The sequence below is a fragment of the Saccoglossus kowalevskii genome, chromosome 4 (assembly GCF_978046115.1).
Source record: "Saccoglossus kowalevskii chromosome 4, keSacKowa6.1, whole genome shotgun sequence".
NCBI classification, from domain to species: Eukaryota; Metazoa; Hemichordata; class Enteropneusta; family Harrimaniidae; genus Saccoglossus; species Saccoglossus kowalevskii.
This window is the reverse complement of record NC_140644.1, coordinates 12338797-12358378: the sequence shown is the minus strand read 5'-3', so window position 1 is coordinate 12358378 and position 19582 is coordinate 12338797. Positions and strand designations below refer to the sequence as shown.

At 35.7% G+C, this 19582-nt stretch overlaps 1 protein-coding gene across 1 annotated transcript in view; it reads right to left on the bottom strand.

Annotated features, from left to right (window-relative positions):
• The window catches only part of LOC100368129 (extracellular matrix protein 3-like), an 88511-nt gene extending 70913 nt beyond the window's left edge, over positions 1–17598 (bottom strand). The window contains exon 1 of the mRNA XM_085497793.1: positions 12523–17598. Within this exon, the coding sequence (XP_085353919.1) occupies positions 12523–17500 (4978 nt within the window). The 5' untranslated portion in view covers positions 17501–17598. The remainder of the gene's footprint in view (positions 1–12522) is intronic.
• Between the last annotated feature and the right edge of the window lie 1984 nt (positions 17599–19582).

The window sequence follows — 19582 nt, the reverse complement described above, 5'->3', positions numbered from 1 at the left end:
GAACATGTACTTAGTGATCAGCCAGACTAAAAACATGACCTTTGTCTCCATACATGCACAATTACTGTAAAAGTACTTTGTATTCGCGCGACAAATTTTCATGAAATTTTCGTAGTAATTAACATTTTATTAGGATAAGCGAGTAACGTTGACTTTCACAAAATTTTGTTCTCACGAATGTTATTGAAGTATCCTGTCACGAAAACTGTTAACAGAAAAAATTACTGTACATACAAGTTAAATCACGGACATGTTAGACATAAACCATGAGTACGATATACGAGTGATTTATGTGCTGTAACTATCATGTGACTAGGATTTAAAATTTTTTTACCAAAGCTGTCGCAAGATTTTCGGCCATTTAAATTGACGCTGCATCTTACTGCATCTGATGACTTGTAAGCAATTTACCTACCATATATCTATATTAAGTAGTGCATGTGATTACATAAATGACAGAGGTGTGTCTACGGTTAAAATTACAAGTATCAATAATCCAGCATACAATAAATGCAATGTTTTGGTTTATATGCAGTTCTATTAGTAGTAAATAAAAATTTATTTTTCTATGCATCAAAATAAGTAATATTTTAATGATTCATTATACAGCAAATATGTTTTTTTTTGGTTTATCTGCACTTCTATTGTAGATGTGCTTCTAATAGAGTAAATACGGTATTGTAGATTCACACACAATGTGGTGACACATAACCTGCAATCAAGAAGTTTTCCAATAAACAACAAAGTATTTATCATGACAGAGGACCACCACGTCATGAATATGTCTTGGTGATTTTACAGTTGACTGAACTATCACCCCATACAGTAAGAAAATGAATTGTGCAACAAACCCAGTCATAACTGATGAATTGTGGGATAGTTTATTTCCAGTCATGCTTCATATCACACTGTTCGTTGTACAAATATTAGCAGATTGACACTGGTAGCATATATCTGTTTACCCATGATGCACCAAATATAATAGGGAAACCATTAGAAACTCTGGAGGGGAGGATTGTATAAAACTGTGAAAATACTGTTTTACCTTAAGTTTTGAGCTAGACATTTTATATTAATGTTTAATGTTGGCATCAAATTTGGTTCTTGAAGCTTTTCTTTATCTAATCTGTGTGTTTTGTTTTTTTTTAAATTAGCCCCCCCCCCCCCCAATTGTACATGGTCACCCCCTAAATTTGGTAATACTTTTAAGGTTGATGCATTTCCTGCAGCTCCATTATGGCTTAGGTCATAAATCTTTCCAAGACGAAACCCAAGGGATTGCAACTCAATGGTCAGACTGGGTTTCACTAGGTCACTACTTCATTCATTCAGTACTAATGAAGTATTGATGAAGGATACAGGCTGGGCATCTAACAACAGCAAATTTAAGTCACTTTTACCACAAACAGCTAAGGCCAATAAACTATAAATTATGGTCACGGTTACTGAAGGTAAATTAAAACATGACAAAAACTTTCGTGATATATTAATAAAATGCGTGTATGTTACAGTAGCATATTACATAAATCTAATTATTATAGTGACCTTTCATAATTTTATCTTCTCTATGTTTTCTAGGTGGATATACAAGAAAAATATATTATTAGTTTATGTGACTGAAACTAGTTTTTCATTAACTATCTGTGAAACTACTAGTTATACGCTGAAATCATTCATTGGACTATCACTGTATTAGTAGCATACGTAAATCATCAATGAGTCATTGTTTATTAATCCAAGGCTTCCGCTATCCATTCTTCTATTTATCAAATGCTAAATGAATTGATAAATTTGTACATAAATAAAAATGACTCTACACTTGGCTGTATTACTCAGATAGGACAAAAGAAGAACTTTTGGCTAATTTTTTTTTTTCAACATAGGGAGGGGCCCTGTGATTAGCATACTATAAATACAATTTTGAGTTTATGTGCACTTTTACCAAAAAAGTATTTGCCCATTTTATAGTATGCCACTGACAATAAAAATTTCAAACATCAATTATTGGAACAGGAATGTTGATGTTTTATGTGTCTTTAATTTAAGTTTAAATAAAACGTCCAGACATGTTAAAGTTATGGCACTGCAAAAAAAACATTTTTTGACAATAAAATGGCTACCTGTCAGCCATTCTGATGTGATTCATGATGCAAACTTTGAAAGTGATGTACATCAAGATCCTATAATGCTCCATACATGTACATAGTCCGGCACATGTGAAATCTGGCTCCAGATAACATGGCTAACAAGTTATCAACTTAGGGTGGATCGAATTCAAGTGGTGTGAGCCAGTCTTTGCGCCAGAAGATTGAAAACACTCTAGGCATGTCTGACAAGTCAGCCCAACCTCCATTTTATGACTTAGTCCCAAACAGGGAGTGAAAAGCCAAAGGCTTGAGTAATAGAAGCCACTATAGTGCTAATAGTGATGTACTGTTATAACATCCATTCATAGGAATAGGTAAACACTGAACAATAGACTATTTTGTCCCAATGCAATTATTTAGTATTTGTATTACATTCCAATGCCCCAAAATTGTGCTGATAAAAGTACAATGATTTGAAAAAACAAACTACCAGTAACTGATGACAGTTGCGTAGTACAGAACTGTAATTTTGATAAAATTTGCACAAATGTTTTCACAGAATATTTAGTTTCCCCCTGCTATAGTTGTGCAACTCTATTCTATTCAGTGCCTGTTATTTTATATCATAAATCTTATAACAGGAATCACAACAAGAGAGAAACGCCAAAAATATACCTATATAATCACTGTAATTTAGTCGTCATCAACAGTTTAAATTGCAATCGATTAAGAGATTTGAGGCGTCGCATGATAATTTCAAATCTTTGAGTCTAGACAGCCATCCATGAGGTGACATTTAAAATCTACAATACTAAGGTTGAGAGGGTCATACCAACGATGGCGACTGAAAGTGGGGTGATATAACATGTATACCTTTGAATTCAGTTCAATTCAGGATAGTGACAAGTACCATTTGTTGCTCTGTACAGTACCTATCTAGAAAGGTCACTTCAGATTTTATAGACCTGTCTATACTCATCGGGATAAAGGTGTCTCTTGCTGTATTAAAGTAGCTGTGACCAAACTAAAAATTTCAAGTAAGAAACTAAAAACCGGGCAGCGGAATATAATACAATTACTATATTAGCTTGAATATTTTTTACATGAACCGAAAATTACATTTATTGTATACAGGATTATTGAAATATGAATTATTTTAGACATACCACTGTCATTTACTATACATACAGGCATGTGCCAGTGTTCCACACAGAATACAAATACCTTGGCAGTAGTGCCAGTGCTTTTTTCGTTTTTTCACTACAGACTCTGGTTTAATCAGTTTTTTATATCAAAATGATAAACTGCTGAAAACATATGTCTAGTTGTATCACTTTTCATGCAATAATAGTTTTGTAAGTGAATAATTAATAATGTTAATCATCAAAGTTTGTGTTTGAAATAATTATGTAAATAAGATGTAAATGTTATGCAAATTAGTAAGTACATTTATACTGCCACAGTGGTTCAGGGAGAATTTTGCACATGTGCTACTAATATAGGAAATACGGTACCCAATAACAAAAAGCTGTTTCTTTGCATTTTTCTAAACTATCATTGACCCTCATTTTCAAAAGTAGCAGTTTTGAACTCAATTCACAGAGACTGATCCATAATAGTTACAAAACTACTCAGGAATACCTATACTCCCATACTTTTACTTAAGGTTCAGTAAATCTTGTATGTTTTTCTATCATGGATTTAACCTTATGTTTAATATATTCTGTAAGACTACAACATATAACTCTGTGGTGTTCATTAAGGGCTCAACACAATGCAGCGTCAGATAGTCTCAACAAACTGACTGTTTTCTTCAGAATGATGTCAAATTTTAGAGTATATCCTAAGTGGGCCATCAGTCATTTCATGACTTGGCATTGAATTTCAATCAGCATCAGTATCATATTGTTAGGTGTTCGATGACCTCACTTTGTGGAGAAGAGGGGGTAGAGTCACTTGTTGCATATCTCAACCAGCAGCTACGTAGGTAGCTATCATTTAATACAAACAGTTATTTGAATATTAAAAGTATGTAGAATAAAATGAAACTTGTAATAGCATTTGAACAGAAAATGAGTCATGGACGTGTTTATTAATTTACTTTCATATCAAATTATTATTTTATTTGTGCTGGTTCTAAGGATAATGTTTAAATTTAAATAAATATTTTGTCAAAATTTTGAATGCAGCTTACTGCATATCAACCAAGTTCATTCTACACAACAACACACCAGAACGTTGTTTTCAACAAAAAATAAAACTCTAGTGAGAAAATTATTTATTCTACAATTAACATTACAGCATGTTGCACCCAAGACACACCCCCCCCTCAATAAATACAATGTACCATCCCTGAAGTTAGGGACAACAACATAAAGCGCCAACACTTTAACATCTCAGACTTCTATTTACAAAACACTTTATGCAGGGAAAGAACAGCCGCAAATATTTACAGCATGGTACATGACATGTCAGGGCACAGAGAATTACTGAGATTGAAGCAAGCAGTGTATATGGAAAGAGTGAAATATGTGCCTCGGGGGAAAGATGGCTTACCCACTCAACAATAGCCATTTTGTCTTCACAGACACAACACACACAATGACCCAAACCTTGAGTTTAACTTGATGGAAATGTTACTGGTATAACAATAATTAACGTTTAAAGAGCAAGGCATTGTAGGTAACTAAAGGTATGTAATGTAATTAGCTAGGTGGAAATAAATTATGGGTAGTGTTTGGCAGAAATAGGCACCAAGGGAAATATGTGGACCATTTCAAGGCCATATTAAAACGCAGAGAAATGTAGTTCAATGTATTACATGTGAATGTAGTATGTATTTGCTTCAATAATCACACTAATGATTCACTGAAAACTATTTATCGAACAATAAACGTTAAAACGTCAATGTGTCAACTCAGTTTTAAGTCAAAAACTTAACTTACTTGTATGGCTTAAAAAATAATCATCTAATCATTATTAGAGTATGTGTTTAATACAGCAATTAAGAACGGTTCCTTATAGTGTACAACCGATGCAGTGTACCTGAAGGGGACAGATCAAGTTTAGATATCCAACTTTGACAGGCAAGGAATTATGCGCTGGAATTCATACCGATGTAAAAGCAATCCAAGGAGATGAAAGTCACCTGGTAAACTGAGAAGCGTTCACAGCCATATATTGCCAAAATAAAAAAATGCCACTTGAGAACAGTTGAGCATGTAAGGTGGCCTTGGTTGAACCTTTTTACTGAGAGGTCCCCCAGTGTTTGCTTGGCACTACCGCTGTGTTTTGTTTCACTGTTATAGAACTGCCTGACCCAGCTCTTGACATACTATGGAAATTATCCTTTTTTTTCAAGTCTTGTAACTTTTCTGCCCTACTAAGCATGACCTTTTAAAGACAATTTACAAAAGCAGAGGTTTCTACTGAAAAAACTGGATGTGTTTAATGATAATAAAGCAAAGTTGACAAGCTAAGTAGCTAGGGAGCTAAAGAGTCTTTAAGATGACACTGCATGACATGATTCAGACAACTTATGTAGAGGAAGGGGGGGAGGCAAAGTGTAGGCACAAGACATTGCATGTTTTCAGTGATTAAGATCAAATAAGAACTTGACACTAAAACACCTATAATGCAGTGTGCTGCCCATAATCACCATAATTATTAATTAATTCATTAATTTAATTACAATCTATTTTTGATACTCTTTAAAAATTCATGGCATGTGTAACTGAACATGGCTGCGTCAGAATTCCTTTATATAAAGAGACATTACACGAGAATGCATAGTACAAGAATGATCATAGGGACAACTACAACAAGATACTTTTAGATCAGAGAAGAGTTCACAACATTTTAGTATTTATTTTCACATTCTGCAAGTTATGAGAGAAATGTCCTTTCCTATAAATTTCACAGCCAACTTCCATTTTTGATGTCAACCGTACTCAGTGCAACTGACCTCACAAATGTTGTAGTAATCAGTAAGGCCAAGTAAAAACACTCAATGTTAATTACGATAAAGGATCCAGAAATGGTTGGTATGAGCTTATATTCAATGTAAATGGAGGCTAATCTCTGAACTGGTCTGGGTAGCAGTCTTGACAGTAAATGGTATGAAGTACTGATCGACACTAGTGTCCTCGACTTTAGTATCTACTATTAATAAATTAAGCCATTGAAGCCAAATCTAGCAGGGATTGAACAAGTACTTCAGTTTAAAGTTTTCAAAGTCATCAGATACTGTACTGTAAATGTACAAGATAAATGCAAATTTAGTCAGTATTAAGCACAATAGATGTTGAAACACGTTTGTTGGATATAAACGCTATAAATTCCACACATCCACCACACAAATTCTGGGCTACATGTTAATCTTTGGAACATGAATTTAAGTTTGTGTTGCTGTGAAATGGACAATTTGTGATTTGTCAGGATTTGTGAAACCTTGGGAATTCACTGGTGTGATAACAAATAAATATTACATATAATGTTGTAAAATGTATTTGGTTGATCGACATATTAAAATTGTCTATGTCTATTTTATTTATTATATATCCTTTGTGTATGCCACCCAGCAGCAATATTATTTTTTTAACTTAAGACAGGGACTTGCACATCTCCCCCATCCATAAATACAAACACAAACTAATCAATACAGGATACATTTATGAAATGAAATAAGTTTTCACAAATCTTTATGACCAATAAAGTAACTGTGTAATAACCCACTTCACGGCATTATGTTTTTTTAGTACTGTAAACAACGGGTACCATTGAGTAAAAAATTCAGTTTGAAATGAAAGGAATAAATCCTACTAGAGGGGCTAAGGAGGATTAATGTAAGTCAAACTGGAAATCACTTCACAATACTTGTCTAATTTGAATTCTAAAATGCAGGGATTTAACTTAGGTGTCTCTTTACAACAAGTTTCTAACAAATATGTGCTGACTAACAACTTAAACGAATATGGTGAAAAATGACACTATTCAAAACGAGAACATTAATTCGTTCTACATTGTATCCGTGGGGGGGGGGGTGTCAGTGAAAACAAAAAATTGTACAGATAAATGTATAATTAGGAAACAGTCAACTCGAAAGGTATTTTTCAAAAGATGATCACTAGAATTTCTGTTTTTATAGACGGTTGATAAGAAACAAAAAATGTGCAGTGGAAATGAGGTCTACAGAGAGCGCGTAAATCGTAACCCACTCAGCCCATAAAATACCTAGACACAGGTTATCTCTTGTCAGAAACTGTTAAAACCACACATGGCTTTCAGTTGGAATTAGTAAAGTGAAAAATCATGGTCACATTGAGTGTAACAAGCCAAAACAGTTCAATATAGGGTTCTCAAGTTGCTAGGCAACTATGTGAACAGCAGTGTTGATGTGCACAGAAGGGGAGGGGGGCATTATTAGTGATTTACCAATCAAGCATCAACAATTTTAGCTTCAGTTTTGTAGTCATAATTTCCAAAATTTTTAAAAGAAACATTAAAATAGAAACGTGCCTTAAAAATTTCTGAAATAAAATATTAGGAATGTATTGTTTATTATACACACTGATGAATACACCTCCCCCCCAATATTGTGGTGTTGACGCATACACACATTCCCTCAGCGATGTACTAAGCAAAGAATTAAAAACATGGATACTGCTGTACAAAGGTCATAACACAGTCACAGTATTTGACGGAGCTAAGAAAATCAATCTCAGTGCCGTATTACAGTCACTAACATTAACACATTGAGATGATAGGAATGGAGACGTGATCTCATCAACTCTCCAGTTTTTAGTTCTATAATATTGAGTTGGGAGAAAAAATCTTTTAGCAATAAATATCCCATGGTAATTTAGTCTTTGCTAAAACTATCACACTGTCAAATCAAAACTTTTTCGGGCCACATTTCTCAACAAAAAAAACACCTTGGTATTGTAAAATAATACAAGGAGATTCTATTATTAGGAAGTACCGGGTACACCGTTTTTTAAGAACCGTGTTGACACTGGCATTGAAGCACGGCTGCACTAAGCAACAATTCTGAAGAACCTGAAGCACTGTAAATGTTTACGATAGAAGCTGAAACCAACAAGTCTTGAAACTGAAAACTACATAACTTGCTCAGTACAGTCGCTACAACTTAGGAACAACACAAGATATGTGAATGAAAGGGACAACTTCATGTAACTTCAGAAAACGAGGTATTGTGACAGCATACCTTAATGGTAAATTCTCCCGCTATGCGGTTCCCATTCAATCATCCTCTGTACAGCAAAGGCAGCGGCAGATAAATATTGTGGCTGACAAAAATAACTTGGGTGTAATTTAAATTACTTGCTAAATATTTCTCTTAAAGCAAATAAACCAAAGTGAAAAGCTGAGGAAACTTTATATTACATCTGATGACTGAAAATCAGATGAGTTGACGTCTTGCTGATCTTTTTACAGCCTTTGCCAACTTTATTCATTTTTTTTTTTTGTGTGTGTGAACCAAATGAAGATGAATATAAGTGACAAGTTTGAAATAAAACATTCATTTTTGACATTCATTTTGTTACCATACTTCAGGTTTATAGGGAAAATTTACCAATATTTATGATCTATTATTTTCATGCTAAAATTTGGTACATTTTTAAATACACAAATATACTTCGTCAATTTAGGACCAAATGAACACACTTCCCTATTGGCTGAAGTCTTGATCGACATTTTTGAAAAACTTATTATTTTATGAAAGTTAACACTAATTGAGGCTTAAGCGTTTAACGAGCTATTAAAATAACAGATATAATGGAAGTGAAAAATGCATGCACATTAGGAATTTTATATTAATTATCAATTCTTGCTTGTTTTACCCAATTGATACAAACTATTTTTTATTTCACAAAAACACAAAAAGTGGACTTTTTTGGAATTATTTTTAAGTTAATCAAGGTTAATTAACAGCATGATTCAGAAGAAAAAAAAAATAGTATTCATCAGAATTTCCTAACAATTTGTGCCAACTGTAAATATCCATCTTACAACAAACTACCTACCAATATATATGATTTTAAGTTACCCAACTAACTTTTGAGACCGTGTTGCCCATTTTCTGAGGGGAAAAGTACTTACTGTAAAATACTTTATTTTCACTTGGAATTAATTTTCGCTATTTTCGCTGAAGGAGTGATTTAGTGAAAATAAAATCCAGCGAATATACCGTTTTTCCCTATATTTTACATTCAACTCACCAAAATTTAGTGAAAATAAATTCCATACAAAGTACCCAAAAAGTCTTTTCAGCGAAAATTAATTCCAGTGAAAATAAAGTATTTTACAGTAATTATCTAAACATGACTTTGGGCTAAAACTTGGATCATTATACCATTAGTTGCCATTTATGTTGAAGAGCTGCTGGCCAAGAATACATTTTTCCCTTAAAATTTCTATATTATACAATTTTATTTTTCTATATTAGATTCATAAACTTTACCTCTTAAATGTTATCTCCCTGGAGGAGTAGAGAATTATTGGATACAAGTAATACATTCATCTATGTAATGTTAATGTGAGTATCAGTTGGTAATGAAAACCTAAGATACAGTTCCAGCTCTAAACTTAGACAGAGATTCAATGGCATCACTTTAAGACGTGTCCAAGGCTTGATTTAAATCCCCACATACTAGTGGAGTATGATCAGGTTTACAATTTAAGTATGTCCTGATTTATTCTAGACTATACTACCAGGAAATCCAACAGACACACCAGAGCATAGACAATTAACAGACAAGATTTGTTACTAAGTATGCGCTACAGCATATGGTACATGTCTATGGTACAATTTTAATAATACATGTACATTCCAAACACGATGACCAGAGAAAATGGACGACTATTTAAGGGGATTAAAAAAAATCAATAAGATCTTGATCTATGCATGGATTAGATTGCCAAAAAAAAAAAAAAAAACCACAGTGACAGCGGGCGATGTGGTAACTCGAACGATTGTAAGCATGTTATTCTGCTGTTTGAATATATGTTAGTAGAAATCCTACTTAAATGTTGAGGTTTGGTCATTCTGGTAACGCAATGGATAGAATACAGCTTTTAGGAAAAATGAATTCAATTCACGAGTGTCCACATGTATGTGTGACCTTATGTACGAATATATTTACCAAAAGTGATGTGAATCCACATTATAGTCCCTAATCTCCGGATAAAATAGTTCATATAGAATAATTATTGCTTGTTCATATTTTTATTAGAAATTTTTGTCAGACATTACCGAGACAGACTTGTTTGTACAAGTGTGTTAATACTGTGCACTAAGATTGAAAACTACCAGCAACAGACTTGGATGCTTTCCTAAGCAACGACAAATGCATAAACCTCCAAATAAGCCTACAGGCAACTAGTGGGGTAATATTTACAATATCACTGAGCAACCACACACATAGTCCTCAAACCAAACACACAGTAAAGACTTTGTTAATTATTTCTGTTTTATCAGGAATAGAATAAACAAAACACAAACTGAATTGTCAGCCATCTTTTGGCTGTTTGTCACTTCTCTACTCCAGTAGCAATGCAATTATATGTTCAGAGAGCGGCTTGACGTACAAGATACTTATAAATATGTAGAGACGCCAGGATAACCTTAACAGCCCCTGGCAATACATCTCAAATTCAAAGAGCTTTGATTCCCCAGTACCAGATGTGAAATTCCTATCTATAAAGCATGCAAAGTCCAATCAATGATGTCAGATGTAATTAGTATAAAAACTTTATGAAGTTACATTCACAAATTTAGAAAATATATCTCGATAAAAATACCAAGCCACCTGTAAAACTACGCTAAGAGTAGTAGAAAGACTAAAAAGTGATGATAAACAACATTTTGAAGTTTCAAAAGTTTCTGTGTCACAAATGTTTTTATAATCTACCAATTTTCACTATCTACATATGTTGATTTAAAGTTACATGAGTTCTCTGTAAGGTGACTGAAGTTAACCATAACAGTGACAGTATTTAACCATTTGAGCTCAAAGGTAGACTTTTGTCATTTTTTACAAAATAAAACGCAAATAACTTTTATTTTTATTTTTTCATGATGATTGACCATCGGTAAATTATGTTCATTCATCTCCAAAAGTCAAGAAAAATACACAAAAAATTGTGATGCTCAAAGCATTACATACATTATCAAACTGAGAGAGAAAAATATTCTGAAAAGGGACACAGATTACAGAACACAGATTTTCAAAAGAGAACTTTTAGAGTGTGGAATAATCACCTACTTTCTACACTGAAACAAAATTGGTTCGTTGCAAATCAAAAGTGTTGTTTTTTTCTAACAATAGACACTCTAACATACTTAGAGACAGACACCATTAATTTGTAACAGTAATAAATCAGACTAAGAAACATCCACATGTCATAGACATCCCCCAAGGAATTAAAGGAAACATCACATATCTGTTTGACAACTGTATACATTAAAATTAGATCCTTCTAGGGCCTCTTTGTTGCCATCTGTGTCATCTGAAGAACTATATGTACTATAAATCCTGGACATTGCACATGCAGTATGATTTTAGACTGGCTCCAGTTGCACAATAATTGGCCAAAGTATGACAGACTTATCAATTTTTACTGATGTCCCAAAACTGATCAGAAATCACTATTTTTGGTGGTGAAAAATAATATATTAGGTACAGAAACAATTCTACTTTTGACAACACAATTTGCTAATTTGAATACAAAGACTAAATTCCTTGAAAGTCACCAATTAAAAAGCTACTCTCCTTTTACTCATACCTCTAGTGTTTTAAGCAAACAGTAAAATATTTTAAAAAGATTGAAATTATTCAGCTAATGAGGAGAGGAGTATATATACATTTTTTTTTTTGCTTGGACTTGAACAGTGTTATCTGTTATGTTAACTGCTTTGAAGGGAATACGGTACTCTAGGAATTGCACCAGACTGGTTAAACTTTTGATTTTTCAAAAAAAAGATTAAGTACTAGTATGGAAGTCATGATGATGACAAATATATAATTTTGACTTGTACTTTCAATCTTGACTTCAAATCTTTAAATTTTGATTTTCACTCTCATGAAGGGAAATTTTGAAGTTTTTTTGTTTTGTTTTTATCAGAGGTTTCTGTCAATTAAATTTAATAATTAATTACCAATCCCTTAGTCAGTTTAAATTATATAGCAAACATTTAACAAACAGAAGGACTTTCTTTTGTACCTACAACCCTACCCTTCATCGTCCCCAAATTAATGTCTCTCTTGAGGACACCTATAGACAACTAAATGGGCATAAACAATTGAATTGAGGGAGGGCTGGAGGGATAGGGATAGGGTTTGAGTTAGGGTAAGGGGTGACGGTACAATGGAAAGTCTTTCCAAAAAAATGATCAACAAATATTTTGTTTTACCTTGTGTAAAGTTTGTGATACTGTGGTTTCCATAATCAACATTAATAAGATAGCCATGCTGTGGTGGTGTAGTTATCATGTATACCAATGTACGGTCGTCAGTGTCTCGATCTTCAACTTTCAGCGCTTTGTTAGTAATCCTATAGCCCAGGTGACCAGTGTCCAATCTGCCGATGGTTGTGGCGCCTTTGTTTGTGACAATTTGTGGAATGCCGTTGTCCACTGGGATGATATTAATGTCAATCATCTGTGGTCTCTTAGTAGTGTAAGTGGTTTCGGGGTAAACGTAAAAGTCTGTGTGTGTGCCATCAGTGATGATAAACGAGAAGCTATCGTGAGTCGTCTCTGATCCGTCATGTTGGTAGCTGATGAAATTTTGGTTCAGGTCCTCCATGGTGAATGTTGTCACGGCATTGGTGTAGTTCCACAGGATATTACCGTGGACTGGCACCTGAGTGATGGTAAACTGCAACAGTTCATCAGAAGTGTCACGGTCGTCAATTCGTAACTCAAAAGGTGTGATTAACTTATTGGTACCTTCCTTCACGTAAAGATCTTCAAAGAACAGTACAGGTTTTTTGTTATCAACGTCACTGATAGAGATACGGAAAGTACGGACTACGGGATTGAAACCGTCAGTGACTTCAAACTCAAAACTGTCCATTTTGATTTCATCATCGCTTGTATGGATGTAATATATTTTGTTACCAGCCAAGTCCAACTGCGAAAATGTTACAATCGGCATACCTGGGTGATCAGTGCTCTCAAGATGACCCTTGATTGGAGTACGTTTAACGGTAAACACCAAATGCTCATCAGCACTATTAAGATCGGTTGTACTTAGCAAGTCGGTTGTGAGAATTACCCTTCCACCTTCATGGAGTTCTACACCTTTATTGATGACGTCCGGGAAGATCATATCAATATTGTCAACGGTGACATAAAAGTATCTGTCAATGAGAGGGTTCTTTCCATCAGTCACATCAAATTTAATGAGATCACGTACACCTTCGTGGCCTGTGTGTATATAGCGAATAAGATTATTGTCAATTTCCGACTGTGTGAAATTCATACCGATTGTTATATTTTGGAGAACGGTACCATCATTGTTAAGACGTTGTAAGAATCCATGACGTGGGCCGTACCTTACAATAAAAGTAAGGCTAGGATCTGGTGAGTCTAAATCTGTCGCTTTGAGGATATCGTTTGTTATGAGGTGAGCTTCCCCAATGTCAATATCTAAACCGTTATTGATGGTTAGTCTTGGTGTTTCGTCATCAACTGGTATCACCATGATGAGAATAACTTTCACTACTTCATGAATACCATCGGTAAGCCGAATAGTGAAAGAATCTTCGAACGTCTCAGAGTCATCGTGTTTATAAACTATTGCCGATCCTTGAATAATCTGATCTAATGTGAAATTTGAAACTGGTATCGCTCCTGTTGGCCTTTGTTGTTCGATAAGACCATGCTCTGGCTGTTTTACAATAAAGAAGTGGAGTTCATCCGCAGGCACATCCAAGTCAATAGCATTTAAGATGGGGGTATCTATGACCAGGTTCATTCCTTCCATTACTACGAACTCACGCATGAACACCTCAGGTTCTTCATCATTGACTGGTTCAATGACAATTGGAAAGAAATAATTTGGAGAAAAATTTATGCCATCAGAACAATGAAACGTGAAGCGATCTTCAACGGGTTCGATTTCTTGGTGTATGCTTTGTACGTAATTAATATGATGCTGACGAATGTCATTTATAGTGAATGCGCTGATAGGCATTCCAGAGCGTGATTTTTCGGATCCAGGACCTGGAGATATGTTTTCCACATATCCATGCGTAGGTTGCACGATAATTGTACAAGTTATTTCATCATCAACAGTATCAAAATCGGTGGCATCCAAGTTATATAGCGTGATGACATTTTTGTCACCCTCGTACACGACATATGGAAGTCCGACTGTTACATTTGGAGCTAGGCTATCAACAGGCAAAATCGTGACATAAACTGCCACCTCAGTGATTCGATTTCCACCAACAACCCAATCATCTGACATGTCCGACAGCATCAGGATGAAATTATCTTCTCGTTTACGCAACCCGATTTCGCCACTCGTATGTCGATAAACAACTAATCCATTCACAATATCTTGCTGGGTGAAGCGATCTGTGGGTAAGCCATTACGCTCAATGATGCCCATTAAAGGAGGTATTGAAATGATGAAAGTCAACATTAAATTGTCAGTATCTGGATCAGAAGCGCTGAGTACGTCAGTTGTAATCAAAGTACTGCCACCTTCTAATACCTCAAATTGGGATCCTACCGTACCTGGTGGTAGATCCAATGTTGGTGCTTCATCGTCTATTGGGCGCACGTTGATTCGGATAATCACTGGAACAATATGAACGCCATCACTGACATCCAGTAGGATAGTGTCACCTAGTTCTTCAGCGCCACTATTTACATATGAAATGCGGCCATTCTGAATATCTTCGAGTACAAATATATCACCAACGATCATTTCCACTCCATCATAGTTTAAATAACCATATTTAGGTAATTCAGTGACAGTAAAGATAATGAGCCCGAGGTCAGTGTCTGGGTCTGTTGCATCCAGCATAGTTGGGCTGATTACCATAGTGCCATGTTCAAACACAGTAAATCCAGTGTTAGTTATAGTGGGTGGTTTATTGTCTATTGGACGCAAAAAAATTGTGAAGCGTTGGCCAGAAACTATGTTTCCTGCGGGATCTTGTACGGAATATATAAACTGGATTACTCTTGGCGTGATACCTAACTCGACTGGAGGAGGTTTGTAGCCTATTTTCAGATGGTTCAACTGTGCTTGAGTGAACATTACAACTGGACTATCTGGATTTTCAAAAAGTACAATTTCACCAGCTGGTAAAGGATTGCCTAAATCACTGTCAAACGGCAGCTCAGTCAGTGTATATTTCAGTTCTCTATCATCCGAATCTAAATCTGTGTAGCGGAGAAATTTCTTTGTAATTGAAGTAAGTTCGAACTCATCGACTACCATCTGTAATGCTGTATCCGGATACAGATATGGAGGTTGGTCATCAACTGGTCTGACTTTCACGTAAAACGTATGTACTGGTGAAATGTTCGGAGGATCGTTTTTGTCCGCAACTCTGAACTGAAACTGATCCACAATTACTTCAGTATTATGAGGTCCAATGTGACGATAGTAAATTTTATCGTTAAAAATTTCTTCTTGTAGCCATTCGGTCACTGGTTGCTCATAGTAATTATCGACAAATTGCCAGTTCTGGGGGTCAGAAGGGATCTCAAGTTGTCGCCTAATGATTTCCCCTTTAGTGGAATAAGGAGCTTCAATGATAAACATTATGGTTGCATCATCAGAGTCCACGTCAGTTGCGCTTAAGGTGAAGAGGGTAATGGGTACCACTTCACCTTTATTGATTATTAGACCGGTATTTACATTGACTATCGGTGGTTCATCATCTACTGGAGCAATGGTGATGGGAAAGAGGAATTCTACCTCATTCTCACCATCAGTCATTCGAAAAATAATATTGTCACTGTACGTATCGGTGCCATCATGATGATACACAACAGCACCAGATACCAAGTCTGCAGCGGTGAAGAATTTCTGCCGTCTGCCATTGATCAGAAGCTCGCCATGTCGGAGCCCGTCCAACACAGTGACCCGAACATCTTCTAAGTTATCCTCATCGGAAATTTCTAAATTAACAGAGCTGAGAAACGGTCGTGATTGACCCTCAAATAGCATCATACCTGTATTTCTGGTTACCACTGGCGCCAGCGTGTTCATTGGTTTGACAAGTATCATAAGTGTGAAGGGCTCAGAGGTTGCAAGTTCAGTGTCCACAATTTCAAACTCAATTTGAAAAATTCTCTGTTCGTTTGAATCTTCACTCGGTGGAACGTAAGCAATTTTTAGTTCTCGGATGTCTTTTTGGTAAAAAGATGAAATAGCTAGATTGCGATCATCTGTACTAACAAGGTAGCCTTCCCCAGGCCCTAATGGTGATGTTATATTGAAAATTAACTTATCTGGGTCAGATTCTAGGTCCTGAGCAGCTAAAATATCCGTGGTAATGGCAGTCATTACAAACTGGTCGACTTCCATTAGCAGCAATGCGGTAGGACTTGGCTTTGGTGGATTGTTTTCCTGGCCTGGGACGATTCTGACCATCTTTTGAAAGTATTCCTGCTTGACTCGATTCCCGTTTCGATCCAGCAATTCCACAACCATAGGAATAAAATCTTCACGCGGTGAGTTGGTTTCAGCGGTGTGTCGATAGCGAATACCGGCATCCAAGAAATCGTCACAGTCCATCATAACACCTTGTTCCCTGTCCGCGATGTTGATAACATGGCCATATTTCGGATATCCACTGTTGGAGCTGAGAATGGTTACTTTACATCGTTCGGACGCACGGTCGTACGTGAACTCTAACTTGGAATCATCGATAATGTCACTTGTACCCATAAGTTGTTGGACTTGAAGTGGAATATTTCTAGTAACAATTTCCAGTTGTATGGCTTCCACTTTGACATCAATCATGAATGGAATAATGAAGGTGTCAGTTGGAGTATCATAACGAAGTTGTAGTTTTACCCTGTCTGTCTGCGGTCGCCGAGACCCAAAATGCGAATATTTAACGAGTCCGTAATGAAATTCGCAAGGGAAACTGTTCGGTGACAGTCGTCCGGGCCACTGTGATAGTGGATCGTTATACAATACACTAACGCCACATCGATCACCTGGCTGAACGGCAATATGTAACTCACTCACCGGGTCTACAAGTTTTTCCCTACCGAAAGGTACTGCAATGCCAGAATTACGAACAATAATAAGGTCTTCAATCGAGTCCTGTTGCGCTCGCGAAAAATTCAAGAGAACACAGCAGAATACAAGAAATCGCCAACACAGAGGCGACCAGCGATTCCTATGATCCATCATGACACCGGTAGTGTAACACAAGTTAGGTCCAAAAAGTTAAATGAGGGGAAACTTCCAACTTCTTTTCCCTATGAACAACCCATGTGTTCTGCATGATGTTTCTGACGGGACCCCGACTGGAATCACAACACCAGCCAGTTCACGACAAGGTCACAACCTTAGATTAATCCGCTGCAAACTTCCAACAACTGGGACCACATATATCATCATTGTTGACGAAGATTTTTATATATTCTTTATTAATAACAATTCACAAATAGTAATTAAATGTAAACTTTATAATTTACTTCACAAATGTATCAAACCAGGATACGAAGAAGGGAATAAGTTGTTGCGTTGTAAGACAATAGTTGAGTGGTACTGCGTCTCGTCCTCTGGCATAGTTGGGGCGGAGCGATTAAATTTCAGGGCGGAGAAATGTTTCAGACTAAAACACTTTTTTTTTTCTTTTTGAAATATAATTCATACTTGATAATGCAATCTTGTAAGCTGATTTAAGAAATGATCGTGTTTTATACTGGTATATGAAAGAACATCTATATAAAAAGAAATATGTGTTTCATCTCCATAATATGTTTATTATGTGTTGTTTTTTCCAAAATTTCTCGAGATTATTTCGGCAATATTATTCATTTCTTTTTTTAATTTAACTCACTTTTTATGACATTGATTATATTTTGCTGAAACTATATCTAAATATAGTATAGTTATATCTTCATAGCAGTTTAGTTTCATTCCGAGGTCTGTGGTTTTATGCGACCTCAACTTCAGTTAAGTTTATTTTATTTAAGGAGTCCCATGTCTTTCGACAATGAAGGTTCATCTGCCCAGGATCACTTTAGATCTAGCCATCAAAGAAGGCCAATTATGCAAAACTACTTTGGAATAGCATATTACATATTCTGTGAATATATACTCGGTATTTTAGATAAAGGAATGTTTTTGGGTTTTTTTTTTTTCCGGAGAAAAAATCACTGAATGAAGTCACAAGTTGCAGAGCACAGATGGAAACAAATATGAGAAATCGAGAAACGCGTTGCCCTGGGCGCTAGCATACAATACGTTTGGGTCCATACTAAGACTGTACTGATTCGAGGCGCGACACACCGTAATAATCAAAGACGTAGCAAGTTCGGAATATAACGGCGGACTACAAAGAAAGTCGGTGAGAGATAAAGAAATTTAAACAAATTAATTTAAACGAAGCGAGACTAATGACTAGCAAATTGTCGACTTTTAATTAACGCGAAAGACGTACTAACAAATAATGGTAGGCAGTAAAATTGGGTTTGAAAACTTCTCACTTTCCAACCGACTGAAACCAGACTCCCCCAAGGTCCGCGTCCCGTACGTGACGTGTAGGTGTTCACATTTCCGGTTAACCACCGACAATGGTTTCATTGTAAAATACGTCGCTCCACTGTGGTGCAAAGTATTGTGAGGTCCGGAAACTTCCTCAGATGGGAAACATGTGCATGACCTGAAAAGTGTTAAATTTGGGTTGATAATTTCCAGATTGTACAGCGCCTATGCCTTTATTTGACAGATCCCGCGTCTTTTACAAAGGAAGATGCATTTAAAAAAAAAAGTAATAACGTCAATGTTTTCTTTGTTATGTAACCTTTTTAATTTCTTCCGAGGAGTTTTAAGTGTTCTTTAATAGATTGTTCAATGAGAAAAATATTTACGTCATATTAACATTACGTACGGAGATAATTATTGTACATGTTGTCATTCAATTAACTAAAATGCATTTGCATTGCACATAAATAACTTGTCCCTAACTATTAGAACCATAAAACGGGCCATAAAACCACAATAAAACATGGAACACTTATTCTCACACTAGACTCCACATTTAATACATTTTTTTAGCATAAATTACGATTTTTAGTACGTTTATGAAGAATACGTTTCAAAATCGCAGCAGTCAACTGGCTTATGTAGCGTCTGTCAAACATTTGTGTTTAGCGCCCTCACTACCTGACTGATACGAAAATTGTACAAATGCAGTTGTTTTTTAACTGCTTGACCACAAGAGGGCGTTTTAACTTTACTTTTTGGATATTCCCCTTATTCACT